The 23,962-nt window shown below is 42.0% G+C and overlaps 2 protein-coding genes across 3 annotated transcripts; both read right to left on the reverse strand.

The window, feature by feature from the left end:
* Positions 1-2,577: 2,577 nt before the first annotated feature.
* On the reverse strand, positions 2,578-11,098 carry LOC143327025 (L-rhamnose-binding lectin CSL3-like). The gene is made up of 9 exons (XM_076741144.1): positions 11,017-11,098; positions 7,742-7,877; positions 7,372-7,481; positions 6,850-6,988; positions 5,477-5,580; positions 5,297-5,341; positions 5,061-5,193; positions 4,879-4,982; positions 2,578-2,745 (listed from the first exon to the last, which is right to left on the reverse strand). Exons 1-9 carry the CDS (start codon positions 11,096-11,098, stop codon positions 2,735-2,737), a joined length of 864 nt encoding a protein of 287 aa, XP_076597259.1. The 3' UTR covers positions 2,578-2,734.
* A 2,816-nt stretch (positions 11,099-13,914) lies between these two features.
* Positions 13,915-22,835, reverse strand: LOC143327214 (L-rhamnose-binding lectin SML-like). Of its 2 annotated transcripts, XM_076741448.1 has the most exons (14): positions 22,469-22,835; positions 22,321-22,374; positions 21,755-21,821; positions 21,570-21,602; positions 20,679-20,750; positions 20,301-20,436; positions 19,931-20,040; positions 19,807-19,851; positions 19,409-19,547; positions 16,982-17,085; positions 16,803-16,847; positions 16,575-16,707; positions 16,393-16,496; positions 13,915-14,234 (listed from the first exon to the last, which is right to left on the reverse strand). In XM_076741448.1, the coding sequence occupies exons 3-14, from the start codon at positions 21,783-21,785 to the stop codon at positions 14,224-14,226; spliced, it is 963 nt and encodes a 320-aa protein (XP_076597563.1). In that variant the 5' UTR covers positions 21,786-21,821; positions 22,321-22,374; positions 22,469-22,835; the 3' UTR covers positions 13,915-14,223. The 2 variants fall into 2 exon arrangements, with proteins under 2 accessions (XP_076597563.1, XP_076597562.1); XM_076741447.1 differs by having other exon boundaries at positions 22,321-22,835.
* Between the last annotated feature and the right edge of the window lie 1,127 nt (positions 22,836-23,962).

The following is a 23,962-nucleotide window of genomic DNA, read 5'->3' on the forward strand; positions in this document are numbered from 1 at the left end:
GGGTTCTCTCTGGACACTCTGGCTTCCTCCCACAGACCACAAACATGTTCATTAGGTTAATTGGTGACTCTAAATTGTCCATAGGTATGAGTGTGAGTGTGAGTGCTTGTTCGTCTGTCTGTGTTGCCCTGCAATCGGCTGGCGACCGGTTCAGGGTGTACCCTCTCTCTCAGGGTGTAGCCTCTCTCGCCCATTGCCAGCTGGGATAGGCTCCAGCCCCCCGCAACCCCGAAAGGAATACGCGGGTATAGAAGATGAATGAATGAATTGAATTGTTTGTTGTTCTTCAAACTGACTCAATGTGTTACCTTTACGCATGTTTGCTAGTCTTGAGTTTTTATTTTTTTCATACTTTCATTTTTATGATTCTTGGCTTTTGCGGTACTTTTTTCTCGTAAAATGTTTATTGGGACCTTTGTCTACCAAAATAACAGCAAATTCCTTGCGTGTGAGAATCTACTTGGCAATAAACTGATTTTTGATTTCCTGATTCTCAATGCTGATATCAGCATGCTAACATGCTGATGTTTAGCATGTATCATGTTCACCATCTTAGTTCAGTGTGTTAGCATGCTAACATTTATTAATTAGCTGTAAACACAAATAGCTGAGCCTGGAAACTGAAGGGAACTGCCAGAGAGAACTGAAGTTGAAAATCAAGGAGGCTAAGGAGAAATACAGGAGGAGGCTGGAGTGGAGTCTCCAGCAGAACAACTTGAGAGAAGTTTGGAGTGGAATGAGGACCATCACTGGCTTCAGAATGACCAACAACAGAGGAGTTGAAGGGAGCGTTGACAGGGCCAATGAACTGAATCTGTTCTTTAATAGATTTGACACTTCAGGCCTGGCTCATCCCCATGAGTACAGGGCTGCTGTGGACAACTTTGTCAAGTGGTGTGAGCAGAACCATCTGCAACTAAACGTGGCAAAGACTAAGGAACTGGTAGTGGACCTGAGGAGAACCAAGGCACCAGTGACCCCTGTTTCCATCCAGGGGGTAAGTGTGGACATTGTGGAGGACCACAAGTACCTGGGGGTACATACTGACAATAAACTGAACTGGGCAAAGAACACTGACGCTCTCTGCAGGAAGGCCCAGAGTCGTCTCTATTTTCTGAGGAGACTGAGGTCCTTCAACATCTGCCGGACTATGCTGAGGATTTTCTATGAGTCAGTGGTTGCTAGTGCTGTTCTCTATGCTGTTGCATGCTGGGGCAGCAGGCTGAGGATGGCGGATGCCAACAGACTCAACAAACTGAACCGCAAGGCCAGTGACATTGTGGGGATGAAGTGTGACTCTCTGACGGTGGTGTCAGAGAGGAGGATGCTGACTAAGCTATGGACTATCTTGGACAACGTCTCACACCCACTTCATGATGTGCTGGTCAAGCACAAGAGTACTTTCAGTAAGCCCTCATTCCACCAAAATGCAAGACTGAACGCCACAGGAAATCATTCTTGCCTGTGGCCATCAAACTGTACAACTCCTCCCTCTGAATGGCCCTTATCTTAGTATATATGTTTAGTTATCTGTAAATATATTTTGTTTTTTATATACATATATGTTTCTCTTTTAATGGCAATTACATGTTTTCATGTTTATTTCTTCTTTCTCTTCTTACAGGTTTATCTCTTCTTTCCCTTCTATCTCTTCTTCATCTCTTCTATTTCTTCTATTCTTTTAAGGAGCACTGTTACAAAAACAACTTCCCCTGGGATCAATAAAATATATGTGATTCTGATTCTGGTAGGCATTTGGTCATCTAACATATCCTAGAAATTAAAACTGTCACCACGATCAAAAGTTCTTGAGGAAAAGTCTGGGCTCCGAAATGATTTATGATTCACGAGGAAAGACGTGTCATTGGCACACTTGTAGTACAATATGCACACGTTGTCACATGTCATTTGATGAGTAACATTGAATATAAACATCACTTCTGTTTGCTCACCAGAAGAGTCGACAGGATGACTTGAATTTTTGGCTGACTTCCTTGAACGCCCGCAGGTACTAAACACTGAATCTGAGGGGCTCTGCTGCTTCACAGCAAGTCGTACTAAGAGTCCACTGAGTCCTCATACAGTTTTATAAAGTACCACTGGGAAGACAACACGGCTACAGACAAAACACTCTTTTGAACAGATCTATGTTTGTACCATTCGTGGGGAGTTTTCAGTTTGTTCAGTACTTCTTTTATTTATTTATTTATTTATTTTTTATTTTACCTTGTGAACTGTCATTCCTGGAGTCTGAGTCTGTTTTGCAGACTGAAAATCACAACTGGCCGCCCTTTTGTGCAGTAAAGAATCAGGTCAAAGTGATTTTTAAAGTATTGAAGTACACACAGGAGCTCCCAAACACTGAGGTCATGCAGCTCACAGTGATGGAAAGTCACCAAATGAATGACATCAAAAGAAAACTTGTGTGCTGGAATCTAACTACTTTATTTATTTAATTTTTTTTTTCACATACAGATACAATTCAAAGCGACTGACATCAGAGCAGAATCTCATGTAAATTGGAAACTAAATCAACTGGAATATAATAAAATGAAATCAAATATCAATAGACCGGTTTGTATCTGAAGATGCTGCATGACTTCCTCTTTAATTTACACTTTGATGGGTTTCTTTACATCCGACACTGGTCACTGCACTGAATCTGATGTGACATCTTGTTGATGTATTCTGAATATTATCAGATACATGTGTGCTGCGTTTATACTGTCCAGCGTTAAGATGAACCTGCAAAACAACAGACAAAACATTTGTTTTAGACGTAGAATTCAAGCGACTGATGATGCAAAACAAATTTGTAGAAATCAGCCGCATGCATGACCAAATGTCCCATTAAGGCTTTGTTCAACTTTGTGTGTGTGTGTGACAAATTACTTCCTGTTCGCCAATGGCTCAAAGCAACACAACATAGTGAAGCTGAACACATTTCCCACTCAGTTTTAATGATGTGGTTCTCTTATAGGCAGATCCAAAGGAACGCACATAAAACCATTTACGGCACGTCTGTGTAACACATAAAAAATACGATTACTAAACCCATACATGTAGTTTAGAGGTGTAGTTCCATGCCTGCCAGATGGTGGCGCACCCGCTCTGTACCTCACTGTAAAGACAGCTTAGTGTCTTTCTGGTGGCTTGTTCTCTCTTTACATCTGAGACGTTGTCCCGAGAGCGCGCATAGAGCAAACTGCCGATCCCATGAATCATGAATCAATGGTTAATCCTGAAATATCGTGTGTTAATAAGTTGCTTGTTTGTTAGGACCAAGTCCTGTGTGTTTAAGTGAGCGAAGGAGCCGCTTTCATCGAGTGAGCTCTGTCACTGTGAACTTCGGTAAGCATAGCCACTGCTGCTAAAAGGCTAGACCTCCATGTTGATTGTTAATATTAGCTGGTTGCTTATTACACCATACTGCAGTTTACTGACATTTTCTCTAAACCATTCGGAGTCACAGAGCTTTTGATACTACTCTGGTACAGACTGTATCATTGTTAACTGTTTAAATCGATGAGAAAAAGATCGCTAATGATGTTAGCTGCGAGCTAATGCTAATCGCGCATGGCGCTAGCCGTTATGCTAACGCTAGCATTGCCTATTTGATATGGGTGCTAAAAGATAAATGCTGATTCATAGTTGTTAAAAAAATATAAATAGTGCCTTTTAAAGGTAAATCATTTCATTGTGTCATTAAATACAGTTAGTGAATTCATGATGAATAATTTTTTTTGGACTAAAATACTTTTATTGTGATATTTGTCAGTTCGTTTCACAATGACTGAAGCAATGTATATCCTGTGTAGTTTATTTTATATGGAAAGATATGTTGAGTGATGAAAGCAATTTGAGGTCATTTGATAAACAGAAAGATAGTAATAAGAGATAGTCATGGATATATTCTACACTGTGTGTGTAGATTGTTTTTTTTTTTTTCATGGACTAGGAACTGATTAGTCTGATCCTGAACCCCGGAGGCTTCAGTGGCGAGGCAGAACCAGAGAGCTGACTGTGGACGGACCGGACACACGGCGTGGCCAGCCGTGGGTTCGGCCTCAGCAAACTTCAGACCATCGATTCACTCCATTCACTCAGATACAGATAAGACACAACACGCTCTAAAAACCTACCCGGGTATTCATCGGAGCAGTGTGCACACACAAGTTAAAGGTAACTCTGATCTCCTTTTCTCAAAAGAGAATTTCACGAGGAACTGAACTCTGCTTTCACCCAAAAAAAGGGACACTTTCATTTGCACTATTGTTTTGTTTATTATTTTGAAAGGGTTTTGTTGTATTCGATTTTATACACTGTTCTAGCGTTTAAATATTTGCTGTGAGGCAATAAATTTTGTCGCTGTTCAACTTTACATCCACCATCTCCTAAGTGGGTAATTTAAATAATTAAAGGTATCCAGCTTTCCGAGCCTAGAGTGAATGTTGCTGTGATTAGCATTGGTGTTAACATTGAGAAAGACTAAGGGCGCTACATCTGGTTCAGACTTCATCAATCTGGCCTGAATTTGAGACGATTTTGTTGTGGCCGACCAATTACCAGCATCGTGAGCAACAATCAGGTGTCTGTCCTCGTGTAGTGTAACATGCAAGAGTTTCTGAGTCTGTGATGGTTCAGTCTGACACGGTGACCATCGCTAAAGACTAAAATATTGTGTGGTCTGATCCCGGCTTTAGCTAGCTCTGCTTTGACGAACTTAACAAAAAAATTATTACCGTTGTCTCTCAGATTCTAAGCAGCCACCGCTGGGGGGGGCTGCAGCACCGGCTTAAGGCCCTCACTGTTTACTGCGTGACATCATGTGCACTTTAAGAGCCTCAGCAGAGAGAAACTGGTTTTGAAGCTACTCACTATGACATGTGTAGTCCACCGTCAGGTACTTGTAAGTGCCCACACAGGGGTCTCCAAACACTGCGCTACTGGCGCTGATGACGCAGCTGTTTTTCCCGCCACAGCTGTGGATGCAGAGAGATGTGAGTGAGGTCTGAACACACTAAAGTGGAGTTTGTTTAGTTTTAGAACAGCAGCTGCACCTTCCATCCACTTTGCTGGAGAATTTTGAGCAGCGGACGTCTTGGATCTCTGATTCTGGACGTCCAGAAGCACATGTGGTCTGGTCGCTGCGGCCATAATTGGCACTATAGACATATATAATGTCCCCTTCACCTGAGAGGGAAAAAAAAGAAAAAAGAAAAAAAAAAACACATTGGAGAGGACAGAAGTGTAGTTCATGTATGATTGAGAGTAAGACAATAATGAGACATCTTACCACACTTCAGACTCGCCTCAGAATCCTCACATGCCACAATCCGATCTGTCAAATCAACCATATTAGACATTCACAGTTACGAGACTGTGGACAGAAACTGTGGACACAAATTTTCCTTTGGGCCACAGATTATCTTCAGTAGAGCAAAACAGAGCAAGCGGAGCACTTTTAGCCACTTACACTGACACCTGTAGGAGACTGTCAGGTACTTGTAAGTCTCGGGACACGGGTCTCCAAACACTGAGTTGGCGGCTTCAAGAGCACACGTGTTCTTTCCATTACAGCTGTGGATGCAGATGAACATCAGTGAATGTGAAATGTGGATATCTCATGAGAGAAGACGACAGTGGATGGAATCTACAGATTTGTAATCAAACACATTAAATATCTAACTTGCCTCAAAGTTACAGTTTCAATCAAAATTATTCAACTCCCATTGCATATTAGGCTTATTGGCAAAATCTACAATTTCTCAGCTGTTTGCAATGAACAAATTACACAAGAACTGTTAAAGTAGTTCAGTGAAACTAATATTACAAGGGTTTTGATCCAAATTGAACACAAAATGTTACTTTTAATGACTATTGCAGTCTCAAAATTATTCAGCCCCTTCATGACAAGCATCTTCAATACTTAGTAGAGCACCCGTTTGCTGTTATGACCTGCTGCAAACGTGATGCATAGCCAGACACCAGCTTCTGACAGCGTTCTTGAGGAATCTTAGCCCATTCCTCATGGACAGTGGCCTCCAGTTCAGTAATATTCTTGGGTGTGCGTTTTGCAACCGCCTTCTTCAAATCCCACCAGAGATTTTCTATGGGGTTCAAGGCGACTGCGACGGCCACTCTAGAATCTTTTCAGCATGTGTTTCATTCTTCTTCCTCCAGACATATCGCTGCAGTCACTCGAGGGTTGTTGACCACTTGCCTCATCAGGAATCTGGTGGCAGCCGCTGATAGTTTCCTCTTTCTGCCAGGTCCAGGTAGTGTAGCCACTGTTCCTTTAACGTTGAGCTTGTAAACTATGCTTTCCAACTGTATCTCAAGGAACATTCAGAACTTTTGCTATCTTTTTGCATCCTTTTCTTTGTTTGTGCAAGGCAGTGACCTCTACTCTGAACTTTTTGGACAAGTCTTTTGACTTAGCCATAGTTCTAACATGCAATCAAACATCAGTCTGGACCAACTCCTAGCCAGTCCAGGTATTTATGTGTTCTATCTCAAGCACACCTAAACTATTGAAGCTCTTGATTAGTTGCACTAAGTGTGCTTGAAGCAGGGGGTTGAATAATTTCAGGACTGCAGTAGTGATTAAATGTAGCATTTTGTGTTGAATTTGGATAAAAACCATGGTAATATTAGTTTTATTAAACTATTTCAACTATTCTTGTCTACTTTGTTTATTACAAACAGCTGAAAAATTGTACATTTTGCCAATAAGCCTAATTTGCAGTGGGGGTTGAATAATTTTGATTGCAACTGTATCACTGTTCTGCACTTTATATTCTCCCAAAGAGCCTGAAGGTCTAATGAACAAAGAGTGGGCAGCTGTACCTTTCAGCCGCTATCTGCGTAGTGCCTTCGGACATGCAGTGGGTGTTTTCGATCTGAGGGTAAGGCCGTTCGTCAACGCACATGGTCTCCACCTGGCGTCCATAATTAGCATTCTCCACAAATATACTCCGCTCTCCCACTGACAAAAACAGGAGGAAATACTGATGAGGTAAAGGAAATATGGATACTGCAGATAAGAGAGGTAGGTGACCAAAGGAGTTAGAAAGACATTAAGATGGTATCAATACATAAATCAAGTTAATTAGGAGCGTCTCCATCAGGTTTCTCTGGCCCTTGTTTAGATCAATGTCCTTTAATACTGAGCATTTAGACACACTGAGGCCAGTTAACCACAACAATCCATCATACACACAAAAAAGGAGAAAGTGTGATCTTACTGCAGCGCAGGCGTACCACAGCGTACTCACAGCCGGTCACGTGTGCTGTCAAGAAAAATCACATCAGATGTTTATCAAACCTGTCTGTAGCTTTGCTCCTCTTTCATTCAGAAAGGTGACTGACCTGGTGGGACACAGCTGTAGTTGGTGTCCAGGTACTTGGAGATGCCCGGGCAGGGATCAAAAGCACCGATGGCGGTCATGTTCAGAACACACACCTTCATGCCGTCACACCTGCAGGAAGACGATGAAGAGCAAAATGTGATGTCAAGTGACCTCTGTGTTACAATGCTAATTAAATGTACCAGGTGTCTAAAGTGGAGCTGAACTGACTGAATCCTCTTGACTCAACATTCACACATGACCTCCAGGATTATCCCACAGCTACACTTTATAAATCTGTGAAACAGATCAGGAGCTCTGCTGTGTCCTGATGACTACAGGAAACACGAGAACTGCTGTCATGGTGGGACACTGTTTTTTGGGATGCGTACTGTTTCTTGACGGCCTCCAGAGTGTCCTGCTGAAAGCACGAAGTGTTGGCGAGCTGCTGAGGAGATCTGCCCTCGCTGCAGGTCTCACTGTCTATGCGTCCATACAGAGCTGACCGCACATTGATCACTCCGCTGTCTGTTGAACATGCAATGATAACCAGCTTTTGTTAAAGTATTTTGACAGCTATCAAACAGAACAACTGTGATCAGATCCTGAATCAAATGTTGCAAAATTCTGATAGAAATATATTAGCTTTTTTTTCCAAACACTGAAATCCAGAAATATATAAATGTATTATCAGTTTGAGTTACGGCGGCTTCCAGCCTTCAAGGGTCAGATTCTGTGTAGACAGAAAGCTTTAGAGTTCAGTCATACTGCAGGTCAGACGGTAGACGCTGGCATCATCGCAGGTGACGACTCTGTGGCCTGACCAGGCCCTCGAAAGGTCTGCCATGAAAAGTTTGTTTTAATAACAATAATAATATTAGAATTTGTGAGCAGTATATTCATGACACAAACAAAGAGACACTGAACACAAACAAAGAGAAGACAGAAGAAATTTCAAAACATCAACTGTGATCATTTTGGTATTATTAAGGTAAAAAACATGAAGAAACCAGTAAGTTCAGTCTTTAATTGTAAATAAATACTAATATTCCCCCTGTAGGGGAAATTAGGGTGTCACAGCAGCAATAATAGCAGGAATATATAAAAGGAGACATAGAAGAGAATAAAAAAAACAAAATTGAAAACAAAAAAATCAACTTGATACAAATAAGAAAATATTGCTAATTTGGAGACAAATGTTCCTTTCAGTTCAATGAAGGCATCACTGAGCATTTATTTTCCTGACAGCTATTAGCAGCTTTCTTTTTCATCTTCTGCAGAAACAGATAAATATAATGTTTGTTCGGTCGCCTGCTGCAGATCTGTGTAACACTGCAGTACCTGAATAAAAAGGCGATGACGTGAGCTTGACTGTAACGTTTCCCATCAGTTCCCACAAGTTATAAAACCTCAGGTTTCTGTTTCTGAATGTGTGAATGTGTGTATTGTTTGTTTAAAAACGCTTGATGAGTAAAACTATAGATGAATACAGATTTTTAACTCAGTTACTGCATAAGAATCAAAGCGGCTCCAACAGACTGCACAGACATGATGTCCATAGAAACACATGGTATGTGCATAAAAATACAAAAGACACAAATGTCATCACATCCCCACCCACACTCAGATATTTACCTGCTGTGAGAAGCAAACACGTTGCTGTCAGCACTGAAAGACAGACATCATTGTCAGAGAGTAAACACAGAAGTTAAACCTCTAACATAAAATAAAAATAGACTAAAATCAATCAGAAAGCTTTGAAAAATAAGGCTTTTCATACTGTGACAGCTCGACTTTTGCACAGGAAGTCGTATACTCACACACTGTGGTGCTGAGTCTGAGGAGGAGCATGGTGTCTTCAGATCTGCTGCTGTGCACAAACAACCTGGAAAGAATCAAGAATCAATCATTTTGATATGCACAAAAACAGCCTTTGCCTGCATGACTGGAAAGATGAATTTGGTTCAGAAATCTTACTTTGTGATGATTGGATGAGGTTCACAAGATGTGTCCGCTTCTGATGGCAGGATGCTGTGGAAGTTTAATCACAAATGATGCTTTATATGCTTTGTAGGTGTTGAAACAAAGGGCGTTTCTAGCTAGCTGATTAACCAAAAGAGTATCACCTGGAGGATATTGACTTGAATTCTCAAGAAGTGCTGCAGGTACAGTGATGGGCTCAGTTGGAAATCAGGGGGTGGGCAGGGGTGTCCATGTTCTTTCATCAGTTAAGTATACAGCAGAAATTCATACAGTGATGTTAAAGACAACACTGCTGCTGGCCTATTTGCTCATGATTATCCTCACCCCATTTTCAACCGGAATGTTTGAAGCTAAACAGAATCATCTTAAACACTCAAGTGAAGTTTGTTAAAAGTATGCAGAGGGGCAAGGCACCTGGGACATTCTAGGCCCTCTATTGCTAGAATGTCCTAGAATATCCAATACTCGATTGAGCAGGGCAGATTTTCCAGGGACTTCAATATGGCACTCATTTCCTTACTACTGTAAAAGAATAAAGATCCGTTGACATGACATAGTTCATTGTGACCAGACTGGTTTTATAAAACATCGCCTAGCCACTGATAACATCAGACGCTTATTACACATTATCTATGCTAGCAAAGATGATGACACACCAGCAGTGGTCATGTCTTTGGATGCAATGAAAGCTTTTGACAAACTGGAATGGTCTTATTTATGGGCTGTCATGGAGACAATGGGACTAGGGAATGGTTTATTCATATGGTTAAGGTTCTTTACGCTGCTCCTCCAGCTATTATCTTGACAGGTAAAATTTGCTCATCACCTTTTCTGGTTCGGAGATCTTCTAGACAGGACTGCCCCTGAGCCCGGGGCTTTTTGCCCTTTCCCTTGAACCGTTAGCTCAATTTATAAGACAGTCTCAGAATATTATTCCCACATCCATCTGTGGCACATCTCACCATATCTCCCTTTATGCAGATGATGTACTGATTTTTATGTGTAACCTTTTCTCGTCTGTACCTCATTTACTTAGAGTGTTTGAAGATTTTGGTGACCTTTGGTCTCCCCTTTGAGAGTCCAGGATATTATATTCACTAACATTTCTATCAAACAATGTCAACTGAGGTTTGGTCCTCTTATTTCACGTGTAATTCAGATTTTGCGTAACTCAGAGAAATCTTGTGCTATTCTTTGTCCATGGCATCTTGAATCCCCAATATTTAATAACAACCAAATCCGGATAGGACAGAGGCCCATTACTTTTTCCCAGCGGGAGAAAAAAGCCATTCACACCTTAAGGGATGTTTACAATGACACTGGTCTTCACTCATTTCAGGATCTGAAAGACTGTTATGTGCTGCCAGACTCATCTTTATTTTTCTATCTCCAGCTTAGGGCGGCACTCAAGGCCTACGGAGTCCCCTGGGGTCAGCCACTGAAGCAACACCCCTTTTACAAACTTATTACGAGTCGAGGTATTTCCAGGGGCTTCGTTTTTACTTTTTATACTTTTCTACTGAAGTCCTCTTACAAGGACCTGCTCCTAAACAAACAGTGGAGAAGTGATGTTTCAGAACTTAGAAATGATTTTGATTGGGACACGGTCTGGTCTGACATTTTGTTGACTTCACGTAATCCAAACCACCAACAAATCCACCTGAACTATGCTTATAGAACTTACCTGACCCCACAAAGACTGCACCTGATGGATCTGGTGGCTGACTCCCAATGTAAACTGTGTTCCCTCGGGGCTCTTGGTACATTCCTTCACATGTTCTGGCAATGCCCACCTGTCACTTGTTTTTGGAACAACGTATCTTCCAAATGCAAAAGTGCATGTATATACTGCTGTTTTTACTTTGCATGCACTTGTTATATTACTTGCTTTATTGATGCTGCTATAATTTGGAATTTCCCCTCACGGGACTAATAAAGGAATATTGAATTGAATTGAATTGAATTGTTTGTGTACCTGTCTAAGAGACATTTTTTACTAAAATTTAATTGAAGTGTTTATTTACATTCTTTGTCATAATTTCGTTAATGTTTCAATTCATGGTCTTTGTTAAAAAGATAACTTTAATTTAAAATGATTTTTAAAAAAATATATCGCCTTTAAAAATATTGTTTAAAAAGAATGTATTGGTCCTTGTGTCATTTTATTTTGACACAGAGTAATAGGTCACATGACTAGAGTTCAGGGGTTGCACGTGTGGCATTTTGGGTCGAAGCAGCATCGCTGTAGAGCAGAGCGCCAACATGGCTACAGAGCAGAGTGTAAATATAGTTGCAGAGGAAGTACATACGGCTAACATTCTACATGGTTCAAGAGGCGCACACGTTTTCACGGTGTCTGCAGAGGACGAAACAAAGATTAAAACTTAAAGGACATCTGTATGTTGCGTGGCCATTATTTATTGAACCAGTGTAGCTATAGTTTGTTGTTCTTCAACTGACTCGATGTGTTACCTTTACACATGTTTGCTAGTCTGGAGTTTTTATTTTTTTCATATTTTCATTTTTATGATTCTTGACTTTTGCGGTACTTTTTTCTCATAAAATGTTTATTGGGACCATTGTCCACCAAAACAACAGCAAATTCCTTGCGTGTGAAAATCTACTTGGCACTATACTGATTTTTGATTTCCTGATTCTCAATGCTGATATCAGCATGCTAACATGCTGATGTTTAGCATGTATCATGTTCACCATCTTAGTTCAGTGTGTTCGCGCGCTAACATGTATTAATTAGCTGTAAACACAAATTGCTGAGCCTCGGAACTGAAGGGAACTGCCAGAGAGAACTGAAGGTGAAAATCAAGGAGGCTAAGGAGAAATACAGGAGGAGGCTGGAGTGGAGTCTCCGGCAGAACAACTTGAGAGAAGTTTGGAGTGGAATGAGGACCATCACTGGCTTCAGAATGACCAAGAACAGAGGAGTTGAAGGGAGCGTTGACAGGGCCAATGAACTGAATCTGTTCTTTAATAGATTTGACACTTCAGGCCTGGCTCATCCCCATGAGTACAGGGCTGCTGTGGACAACTTTGTCAAGTGGTGTGAGCAGAACCATCTGCAACTAAACATGGCAAAGACTAAAGAACTGGTAGTGGACCTGAGGAGAACCAAGGCACCAGTGACCCCTGTTTCCATCCAGGGGGTAAGTGTGGACATTGTGGAGGACCACAAGTACCTGGGGGTACATACTGACAATAAACTGAACTGGGCAAAGAACACTGACGCTCTCTGCAGGAAGGCCCAGAGTCGTCTCTATTTTCTGAGGAAACTGAGGTCCTTCAACATCTGCCGGACTATGTTCAGGAGTCAGTGGTTGCTAGTGCTGTTCTCTATGCTGTTGCATGCTGGGGCAGCAGGCTGAGGATGGCGGATGCCAACAGACTCAACAAACTGAACCGCAAGGCCAGTGACATTGTGGGGATGAAGTGTGACTCTCTGACGGTGGTGTCAGAGAGGAGGATGCTGACTAAGCTACGGACTATCTTGGACAACGTCTCACACCCACTTCATGATGTGCTGGTCAAGCACAAGAGTACTTTCAGTAAGCCCACCAAAATGCAAGACTGAACGCCACAGGAAATCATTCCTGCCTGTGGCCATCAAACTGTACAACTCCTCCCTCTGAATGGCCCTTATCTCAGTATATATGTTTAGTTATCTGTAAATATATTTTGTTTTTTATATACATAATGTTTCTCTTTTAATTGCAATGACATGTTTTCATGTTTATCTCTTCTTTCTCTTCTTACAGGTTTATCTCTTCTTTCTCTTCTATCTCTTCATCTCTTCTATTTCTTCTATTCTTTTAAGGAGCACTGTTACAAAAACAACTTCCCCTGGGATCAATAAAATATATCTGATTCTGATTCTGGTGAGTTTGTAGGCATTTGGTCATCTAGCACATATTCTAGAAATTAAAACTGTCACCAGGATCAAAAGTTCTTGAGGAAAAAGGTCCTTGAGGAAAAGTCTGGGCTCCGAAATGATTTATGATTCACGAGGAAAGACGTGTCATTGGCACACTTGTAGTACAATATGCACACGTTGTCACATGTCATTTGATGAGTAACATTGAATATAAACATCACTTCTGTTTGCTCACCAGAAGAGTCGACAGGATGACTTGAATTTTTGGCTGACGCCCGCAGGCACTAAACACTGAATCTGAGGGGCTCTGCTGCTTCACAGCAAGTCGTACTAAGAGTCCAGAGTCCTCATACAGTTTTATAAAGTACCACTGGGAAGACAACACGGCTACAGACAAAACACTCTTTTGAACAGATCTATGTTTGTACCATTCGTGGGGAGTTTTCAGTTTGTTCAGTACTTCTTTTATTTATTTATTTATTTATTTTTTATTTTACCTTGTGATCTGTCATTCCTGGAGTCTGAGTCTGTTTTGCAGACTGAAAATCACAACTGGCCGCCCTTTTGTGCAGTAAAGAATCAGGTCAAAGTGATTTTTAAAGTATTGAAGTACACACAGGAGCTCCCAAACACTGAGGTCATGCAGCTCACAGTGATGGAAAGTCACCAAATGAATGACATCAAAAGAAAACTTGTGTGCTGGAATCTAACTACTTTATTTATTTAATTTTTTTTTTCACATACAGATACAATTCAAAGCGACTGACATCAGAGCAGAATCTCATGTAAAATGGAAACTAAATCAACTGGAATATAATAAAATGAAATCAAATATCAATAGACCGGTTTGTATCTGAAGATGCTGCATGACTTCCTCTTTAATTTACACTTTGATGGGTTTCTTTACATCCGACACTGGTCACTGCACTGAATCTGATGTGACATCTTGTTGATGTATTCTGAATGTTATCAGATACATGTGTGCTGCGTTTATACTGTCCAGCGTTAAGATGAACCTGCAAAACAACAGACAAAACATTTGTTTTAGACGTAGAATTCAAGCGACTGATGATGCAAAACAAATTTGTAGAAATCAGCTGCATGCATGACCAAATGTCCCATTAAGGCTTTGTTCAACTTTGTGTGTGTGTGTGTGTGTGTGTGTGTGTGTGTGTGTGTGTGTGTGTGTGTGTCTGTGTGTGTGTTTGTGTGTGTCTTCCACATCAAGTTCTGCTGGCATCAACAGACAAATTACTTCCTGTTAGCCAATGGCTCAAAGCAACACAACGTAGTGAAGCTGAACACATTTCCCACTTAAGTTTTAATGATGTGGTTCTCTTATAGGCAGATCCAAAGGAACGCACATAAAACCATTTACGGCACGTCTGTGTAACGCACACAAAAAATACCATTACTAAAACCATACATGTAGTTTAGAGGTGTAGTTCCATGCCTGCCAGACGGTGGCGCACCCGCTCTGTACCTCACTGTAAAGACAGCTTAGTGTCTTTCTGGTGGCTTGTTCTCTCTTTTCATCTGAGACGTTGTCCCGAGAGCGCGCATAGAGCAAACTGCCGATCCCATGAATCATGAATCAATGGTTAATCCTGAAATATCGTGTGTTAATAAGTTGCTTGTTTGTTAGGACCAAGTCCTGTGTGTTTAAGTGAGCGAAGGAGCCGCTTTCATCGAGTGAGCTCTGTCACTGTGAACTTCGGTAAGCATAGCCACTGCTGCTAAAAGGCTAGACCTCCATGTTGATTGTTAATATTAGCTGGTTGCTTACTACACCATACTACAGTTTACTGACATTTTCTCTAAACCATTCGGAGTCACAGAGCTTTTGATACTACTCTGGTACAGACTGTATCATTGTTAACTGTTTAAATCGATGAGAAAAAGATCGCTAATGACGTTAGCCGCGAGCTAATGCTAATCGCGCATGGCGCTAGCCGTTATGCTAACGCTAGCATTGCCTATTTGATATGGGTGCTAAAAGATAAATGCTGATTCATAGTTGTTAAAAAATATAAATAGTGCCTTTTAAAGGTAAATCATTTCATTGTGTCATTAAATACAGTTAGTGAATTCATGATGAATAATTTTTTTTTGGACTAAAATACTTTTATTGTGATATTTGTCAGTTCGTTTCACAATGACTGAAGCAGTGTATATCCTGTGTAGTTTATTTTATATGGAAAGATATGTTGAGTGATGAAAGCAATTTGAGGTCATTTGATAAACAGAAAGATAGTAATAAGAGATAGTCATGGATATATTCTACACTGTGTGTGTAGATTGTTTTTTTTTTTTTCATGGACTAGGAACTGATTAGTCTGATCCTGAACCCCGGAGGCTTCAGTGGCGAGCCAGAACCAGAGAGCTGACTGTGGACGGACCGGACACACGGCGTGGCCAGCCGTGGGTTCGGCCTCAGCAAACTTCAGACCATCGATTCACTCCATTCACTCAGATACAGATAAGACACAACACGCTCTAAAAACCTACCCGGGTATTCATCGGAGCAGTGTGCACACACAAGTTAAAGGTAACTCTGATCTCCTTTTCTCAAAAGAGAATTTCACGAGGAACTGAACTCTGCTTTCACCCAAAAAAAGGGACACTTTCATTTGCACTATTGTTTTGTTTATTAGTTTGAAAGGGTTTTGTTGTATTCGATTTTATACACTGTTCTAGCGTTTAAATATTTGCTGTGAGGCAGTAAAATTTGTCGCTGTTCAACTTTACATCCACCATCTCCTAAGTGGGCAATTTACATAATTAAAGGTATCCAGCTTTCCGAGCCTAGAGTGAATGTTGCTGTGATTAGCATTGGTGTTAACATTGAGAAAGACTAAGGGCGCTACATCTGGTTCAGACTTCATCAATCTTGTAATGATTGTGTGACATGCAAGAGTTTCTGAGTCTGTGATGGTTCAGTCTGACACGGTGACCATCGCTAAAGACTAAAATATCGTGTGGTCTGATCCCGGCTTTAGCTAGCTCTGCTTTGACGAACTTAACAAAAAAATTATTACCGTTGTCTCTCAGATTCTAAGCAGCCACCGCTGGGGGGGGCTGCAGCACCGGCTTAAGGCCCTCACTGTTTACTGCGTGACATCATGTGCACTTTAAGAGCCTCAGCAGAGAGAAACTGGCTTTGAAGCTACTCACCATGACATAAGTAGTCCACCGTCAGGTACTTGTAAGTGCCCACACAGGGGTCTCCAAACACTGCGCTACTGGCGCTGAAGACGCAGCTGTTTTTCCCGTCACAGCTGTGGATGCAGAGAGATGTGAGTGAGGTCTGAACACACTAAAGTGGAGTTTGTTTAGTTTTAGAAAGGCAGCTGCACCTTTCAGCTACTTTGCTGGAGAATTTTGAGCAGCGGACGTCTTGGATCTCTGATTCTGGACGTCCAGAAGCACATGTGGTCTGGTCGCTGCGGCCATAATTGGCACTATAGACATATATAATGTGCCCTTTACCTGAGGGGGGAAAAAAAGAAAAAAAAAACACATTGGAGAGGACAGAAGTGTAGTTCATGTATGATTGACAGTCAGACAATAATGAGACATCTTACCACACTTCATGCTCGCCTCAGAATCCTCACATGCCACAGTCCGATCTGTCAAATGAACCATATTAGACGTCACAGTTACGAGACTGTGGACAGAAACTGTGGACACAGATTTTCCTTTGGGCCACAGATTATCTTCAGCAGAACAAAACAGAGCAAGTGGAGCGCTTTTAGCTACTTACACTGACACCTGTAGGACACTGTCAGGTACTTGTAAGTCTCGGGACACGGGTCTCCAAACACTGTGTTGTTGACTTCGATACCACACGTGTTCTTTCCATTACAGCTGTGGATGCAGATGAACATCAGTGAATGTGAAATGTGGATGTCTCATGAGAGAAGACGACAGTGGATGGAATCTACAGATTTGTAATCAAACACATTAAATATCTAACTTGTCTTCCCTCAGAGTTACAGTTTCAATCAAAATTGTTCAACTCCCATTGCATATTAGGCTTATTGGCAAAATCTACAATTTCTCAGCTGTTTGCAATGAACAAATTACACAAGAACTGTTTAAGTAGTTCAATGAAACTAATATTACAAGGGTTTTGATCCAAATTCTACACAAAATGCTATTTTTAATGACTATTGCAGTCTCAAAATTATTCAGCCCCTTCATGACAAGCATCTTCAATACTTAGTAGAGCACCCGTTTGCTGTTATGACCTGCTGCAAACGTGATGCAGAGCCAGACACCAGCTTCTGACAGCGTTCTTGAGGAATCTTAGCCCATTCCTCATGGACAGTGGCCTCCAGTTCAGTAATATTCTTGGGTGTGCGTTTTGCAACCGCCTTCTTCAAATCCCACCAGAGATTTTCTATGGGGTTCAAGTCAGCCAACTGTGACGGCCACTCTAGAATCTTTTATTTCTTCTCCTGAAACCATGCCTTGGTGGACTTTGAGGTATGCTTGGGATCACTTACTGCGTTTACATGCAGTCAAAAACCCTTTCATAACCGGAATATCAACAATAACCTGGTTGTGCACGGCCATGTAAACGGCCATGTGAATAACTGCAATATGCTCATATTCTGGTTTTTAAAAACCTGAATATGACCCCTGGGTTACTCCTTTTCTAACCCGAATATTTGGTCATGTATACGCCTATTGGAATATCCCCATCGAACGGAACATTAATTTGTGTTCTGCGCATGTTGTATTCGCAAGGAATCTTGGTCTTTTGAGTGCAGGAACTACTTGTTGAAAACATGGCGAAACGGAGGACATCACTTTTGGAGCGAGGAGGAGACAAGTCACCTCGGAAGTGTGGTGAAAGACATGAATATCATGTCTTTTGTAGACAGTAGAAAGTACCGGGATAGTGAGATATACGAGAAGGTGAGCGAAAAGTTACGCTACGTTAAGCTGAAATGACGTGCATTGCGTCATGACGTTCTCCATGCGTCGACACGCTGTCCGTGCGTCGCTGTTTTGATCGGGATATCCCAATTGATTACAAGTACCATGTATACAGGAATAACCCTGTTTGCTCACGCATGTAAACAGGATATTCCGAATGTTTCAGAAACCGGAATATTGACCATAACCCGACTATTGACTGCATGTAAACGTAGTGATTGTCCTATTGGAAGCTACAATGACGCGCAAGCTTCAGCTTCCTCATAAGGCACGATGTTTTTTTCCCTAAGATTTCCTGATACTTGACTGAATCCATCGTGCCCTCCACACGCTGCATGTTTCCAGTGCCAGAGGCAGCAAAGCAGCCCCAGAGCATCACTGAGCCACCGCCATGCTTCACTGTAGGCAGGGTGTTCTTTTCAGCATATGCTTCATTCTTCTTCCTCCAGACATACCGCTGTTCCATAGGCCCAAAAAGTTCCACTTTTGTTTCATCGCTCCACAGAATAGACTTCCAAAACTTCTGTGGCTTATTTATATGGTTTTGAGCATATTGGAGCCGACTTTTCTTGTGTTTTGGGTCATCAGTGGTGTACGTCTTGGAGTCCGGGCATGGAGCCCTTCAGGGTTTAGTATGCGCCTTACTGTGCAAACTGAAACCTCAGTGCCTGCTGCCACCAAGTCTTGCTGCAGGTGTTTTGCAGTCACTCGAGGGTTGTTGACCACTTGCCTCGTGAGGAATCTGGTGGCAGCCGTTGATAGTTTCCTCTTTCTGCCACGTCCAGGTAGTAGCCACAGTTCTAACATGCAATCAAACATGAGTCTCGACCAACTCTTAGCCAGTCCAGGTATTTATGTGTTCTATCTCAAGCACACCTGAACTGATGAAGCCCTTGATTAGTTGCGCTAAGTGTGCTTGAAGCAGGGGGTTGGGTAATTTTGATTAGCTGCATCAGGTGTGCTTCAGACAGAGGGTTGAATAATTTTGAGACTGCAGTAGTGATTAAATGTAGCATTTTGAGTTGAATTTGGATAAAAACCATGGTAATATTAGTTTTATTAAACTATTTCAACTATTCTTGTCTACTTTATTTATTGCAAACAGCTGAAAAATTGTACATTTTGCCAACAAGCCTAATATACAATGGGGCTTGAATAATTGTGATTCCAACTGTGTCACTGTACTGCACTTTATATTCTCCCAAAGAGCCTGAAGGTCAAATGAACAAAGAGTGGGCAGCTGTACCGGTCAGCCAATATCTGCGTGGTGGTTTCGGATATGCAGCGGGTGTTTTCGATCTCAGGGTAAGGCCGTTCGTCAACGCATATGGTCTCCGCCTGGCGTCCATAATTAGCATTCTCCACAAATATACTCCGCTCTCCCACTGACAAAAACAGGAGGAAATACTGATGAGGTGAAAGAAATATGGATACTGCAGATTAGAGAGGTAGGTGACCAAAGGAGTTAGAAAGACATTAAGATGGTATCAATACATAAATCAAGTTAATTAGGAGCGTCTCCATCAGGTTTCTCTGGCCCTGGTTTAGATCAATGTCCTTTAATACTGAGCATTTAGACACACTGAGGCCAGTTAACCACAACAATCCATCATACACACAAAAAAGGAGAAAGTGTGATCTTACTGCAGCGCAGGTGTATCAGGGAGTGCTCGCACGCCGTCATGTGTGCTGTCAAGACAAATCACATCAGACGTTTATCAAACCTGTCTGTAGCTTTGCTCCTCTTTCATGCAGAAAGGTGACTGACCTGGTGGGACACAGGTGTAGTTGGTGTCCAGGTATTTGGAGATGCCCGGGCAGGGATCAAAAGCACCGATGACGGTCATGTCCAGAACACACACCTTCCTGCCGTCACACCTGCAGGAAGACGATGAAGAGCAAAATGTGATGTCAAGTGACCTCTGTGTTACATTGCTAATTAAATGTACCAGGTGTCTAAAGTGGAGCTGAACTGACTGAATCCTCTTGACTCAACATTCACACATGACCTCCAGGATTATCCCACAGCTACACTTTATAAATCTGTGAAACAGATCAGGAGCTCTGCTGTGTCCTGATGACTACAGGAAACACGAGAACTGCTGTCATGGTGGGACACTGTTTTTTGGGATGCGTACTGTTTCTTGACGGCCTCCAGAGTGTCCTGCTGAAAGCACGAAGTGTTGGCGAGCTGCTGAGGAGATCTGCCCTCGCTGCAGGTCTCACTGTTTACGCGTCCATACAGAGCTGACCGCACATTGATCACTCCAGTGTCTGTTGAACAAGCAATGATAACCAACTTTTGTTAAAGTATTTTGACAGCTATCAAACAGAACAACTGTGATCAGATCCTGAATCAAATGTTGCAAAATTCTGATAGAAATATATCAGCTTTTCTTTTTCCAAACACTGAAACCCAGAAATACATAAATGCATTATCAGTTAGAGTTACGGCGGCTTCCAGCCTTCAAGGGTCAGATTTTGTGTGGACAGAAAGCTTTAGAGTTCAGTCATACTGCAGGTCAGACGGTAGACGTTGGCATCATCGCAGGTGACGACTTTGTGGCCTGACCAGGCCCTCGAAAAGTCTGCCATGAAAAGTTTGTTTTAATAACAATAATAATATTAGAATTTGTGAGCAGTATATTCATGACACAAACAAAGAGACACTGAACACAAACAAAGAGAAGACAGAAGAAATTTCAAAACATCAACTGTGATCATTTTGGTATTATTAAGGTAAAAAACATGAAGAAACCAGTAAGTTCAGTTCATGGAGTTCAGTCTTTAATTGTAAGTAAATACTAATATTCCCCCTGTAGGGGAAATTAGGGTGTCACAGGCAGCAGCAATAATAGCAGGAATATATAAAAGGAGACATAGAAGAGAATAAAAAAAACACAAAATAGAAAACAAAAAAATCAACTTGATACAAATAAGAAAATATTGCTAATTTGGAGACAAATGTTCCTTTCAGTTCAATGAAAGCATCTCTGAGCATTTATTTTCCTGACAGCTATTAGCAGCTTTCTTTTTCATCTTCTGCAGAAACAGATAAATATAATGTTTGTCCGGTCGCCTGCTGCAGATCTGTGTAACACTGCAGTACCTGAATAAAAAGGCGATGACGTGAGCTTGACTGTAACGTTTCCCATCAGTTCCCACAAGTTATAAAACCTCAGGTTTCTGTTTCTGAAGGTGTGAATGTGCCTCAGTACTGTTTGTTTAAAAACACTTGATGAGTAAAACTATAGATGAATACAGATTTTTAACTCAGTCACTGCACAAGAATCAAAGCGGCTCCAACAGACTGCACAGACATGATGTCTATAGAAACACATGGTATGTGCATAAAAATACAAAAGACACAAATGTCATCACATCCCCACCCACACTCAGATATTTACCTGCTGTGAGAAGCAAACATGTTGCTGTCAGCACTGAAAGACAGACATCATTGTCAGAGAGTAAACACAGAAGTTAAACCTCTAACATAAAATAAAAATAGACTAAAATCAATCAGAAAGCTTTGAAAAATAAGGCTTTTCATACTGTGACAGCTCAACTTTTGCACAGGAAGTCGAATACTCACACACTGTGGTGCTGAGTCTGAGGAGGAGCATGGTGTCTTCAGATCTGCTGCTGCAGGATGAAGATGACTGATGAAGAACAGGAAAATAGTGTTAGATTCATGACTGTAAACGATCTGTGTCAGTAAACAGCTCAAACAGAAAACAAAAAATATCTGTTACAATGATTTCATTTCTTGACACCTTGTACACACATTCAGGCGATTTATCCCACTGACTTCGTTGATCCTGACTTTTCCTCTAGCGCCCCTGGCAGATCAGAAGTTTTAATTACCTGCAAAACTAATGACACTCATCTGCACTTCATGGTTGGTGTTAATTAGCAAATGTTCTGTTCTCATGTGCTGTAGGATGCACATTTTCCTTCACGGAATCAATAAAGCTCTTGCTCTATTTAACAGAAAGTGAATCAGTGAACTCAACGCTTTGGCCACTCAAAACATCCCTGAAGTAAACCCTAAGTGTGCTCAAATAACCTGGAAAGAATCAAGAATCAGTCATTTTGATATGCACAAAAACAGCCTTTGCCTGCATGACTGGAAAGATGAATTTGGTTCAGAAATCTTACTTTGTGATGATTGGATGAGGTTCACAAGATGTGTCCGCTTCTGATGGCAGGATGCTGTGGAATTTAATCACAAATGATGCTTTATATGCTTTGTAGGTGTTGAAACAAAGGGCGTTTCTAGCTAGCTGATTAACCAAAAGAGTATCACCTGGAGGATATTGACTGTTGAATTCTCAAGAAGTGCTGCAGGTGCAGTGATGGGCTCAGTTGGAAATCAGGGGGTGGGCAGGGGTGTCCATGTTCTTTCATCAGTTAAGTATACAGCAGAAATTCATGCAGTGATGTTAAAGACAACACTGCTGCTGGCCTGTTTGCTCATGATCATCTTTGCCCCATTTTCAACCAGAATGTTCGAAGCTAAACAGAATCAATTTAACACTCAGGTGAAGTTTTGTTAAAGGTCAGTTTACTTTTCCCAACTGTAACAACCAAAACCACTCCAAGTGTGAGTTTTTCAGTCGTGAACACTAAACAGTGCCAACAGAAAGTGACCCATCACTGAGAGCACTGATGCTCGTCCAGCTGTTTACTGCTGTTAGAAGAACTTTCCCCAACCAGAAACCTTGGCTGAACAGTAAGGTCCACCTCCTACTAAAGGAACGTGATGCTGCCTTCAGATCTGGCGACGCAGCGGCCTACAGCTAATCCAGAGCTACCCTGAAGAGAGGCATCGGGGAAGCTAAATATGCTTACAAGCAACAGGAGCACTTCCACACACTTCCAACCCCCGCCGCATGTGGCAGAGCATCCAGGCCATCAGCCAAAAAAGAAAAACAGCCCCACCAACCAGCAATGCCTCCCTCCCTGATTAGCTTAACAGCTTCTATGCTTGCTTTGACTGGGACAACACACAACCAGCCATCAAAACTGCTCCCCACCCAGATGAACAGCCCCTCACGCTCTCCACTTACGCCATGCGTTCTGCACTCAGCAGGGTGAACGTCTGTAAGGCTGCTGGCCCTGGCCGCATGCTCAAGGCCTGTGCAGAACAGCTGGCTGGGGTCCTCACTGACATCTTCAACCTGTCACTGGCCGAGGCAACAGTCCCCACATGCCTCAAGACCATTACCATTATGCCGGTATGGAGGCAGTCAGCTACAGTGGGCCTTAATGACTTCCGCCCCGTCGCACTTACCCCCATCATCACCAAGTGCTGAGGTTGACCGTGTCTTCAGCTTCAAGATCCTGGGCGTCCACATCTCCGAGGACCTCTCCTGGACCCTGGAATCCGTTCCCGCACCAGCAGGCACAGGAACAGCTTCTCCCCTAGAGCTGTTACCCTGCTGAACTCTGTACCCCAGCAGCCCCTCCTCCAACCCGTACCACCTTCCCATGGACACTGACACCCCCCTGTTACCATCCCACAGTCTTTGTGAGACTTTGCCCACTTCAAGACAACCTCTTTCTCAGTATATCCATGAAACCTAAGAATAACAGGTCAGGGAGGTTCCTCTGGTCATGGTTCTGGTTGCAGGCTGTGGTGAGCATGATCTAACCCCGCCGTCCCCGACAGCAAGTCATCCAGTATGGCAGAGAGCATCTTTCCCCTCCATATTCTCCAGCAGTCTCAATATTCAGAGATTTTCTTTTGGTATTTTATGAAAGATTATGCTGAAACCAAAATTGATGAGGTCCGACACTG

This window comes from Chaetodon auriga, chromosome 10 (genome assembly GCF_051107435.1).
Source record: "Chaetodon auriga isolate fChaAug3 chromosome 10, fChaAug3.hap1, whole genome shotgun sequence".
Classification (NCBI taxonomy): Eukaryota; Metazoa; Chordata; class Actinopteri; order Chaetodontiformes; family Chaetodontidae; genus Chaetodon; species Chaetodon auriga.

Coding starts and splice junctions, on each gene's coding strand:
- LOC143327025 (XM_076741144.1), bottom strand. CDS start 11,098: ATGTACCAAGAGCCCCGAGGGAACACAGTTTACATTGGGAGTCAGCCA. Junction 5,581..6,849: donor ACGCAGATAGCGGCTGAAAG/GTACAGCTGCCC, acceptor CTGCATCCACAG/CTGTAATGGAAAGAACACGT. Junction 4,983..5,060: donor TCCAGCAAAGTGGATGGAAG/GTGCAGCTGCTG, acceptor CTGCATCCACAG/CTGTGGCGGGAAAAACAGCT.
- LOC143327214 (XM_076741448.1), bottom strand. CDS start 21,785: ATGCTCCTCCTCAGACTCAGCACCACAGTGT. Junction 20,751..21,569: donor ATGTTTGCTTCTCACAGCAG/GTAAATATCTGA, acceptor TTTTCATGGCAG/ACTTTTCGAGGGCCTGGTCA. Junction 16,848..16,981: donor AGTGTCCTACAGGTGTCAGT/GTAAGTAGCTAA, acceptor TTCATTTGACAG/ATCGGACTGTGGCATGTGAG.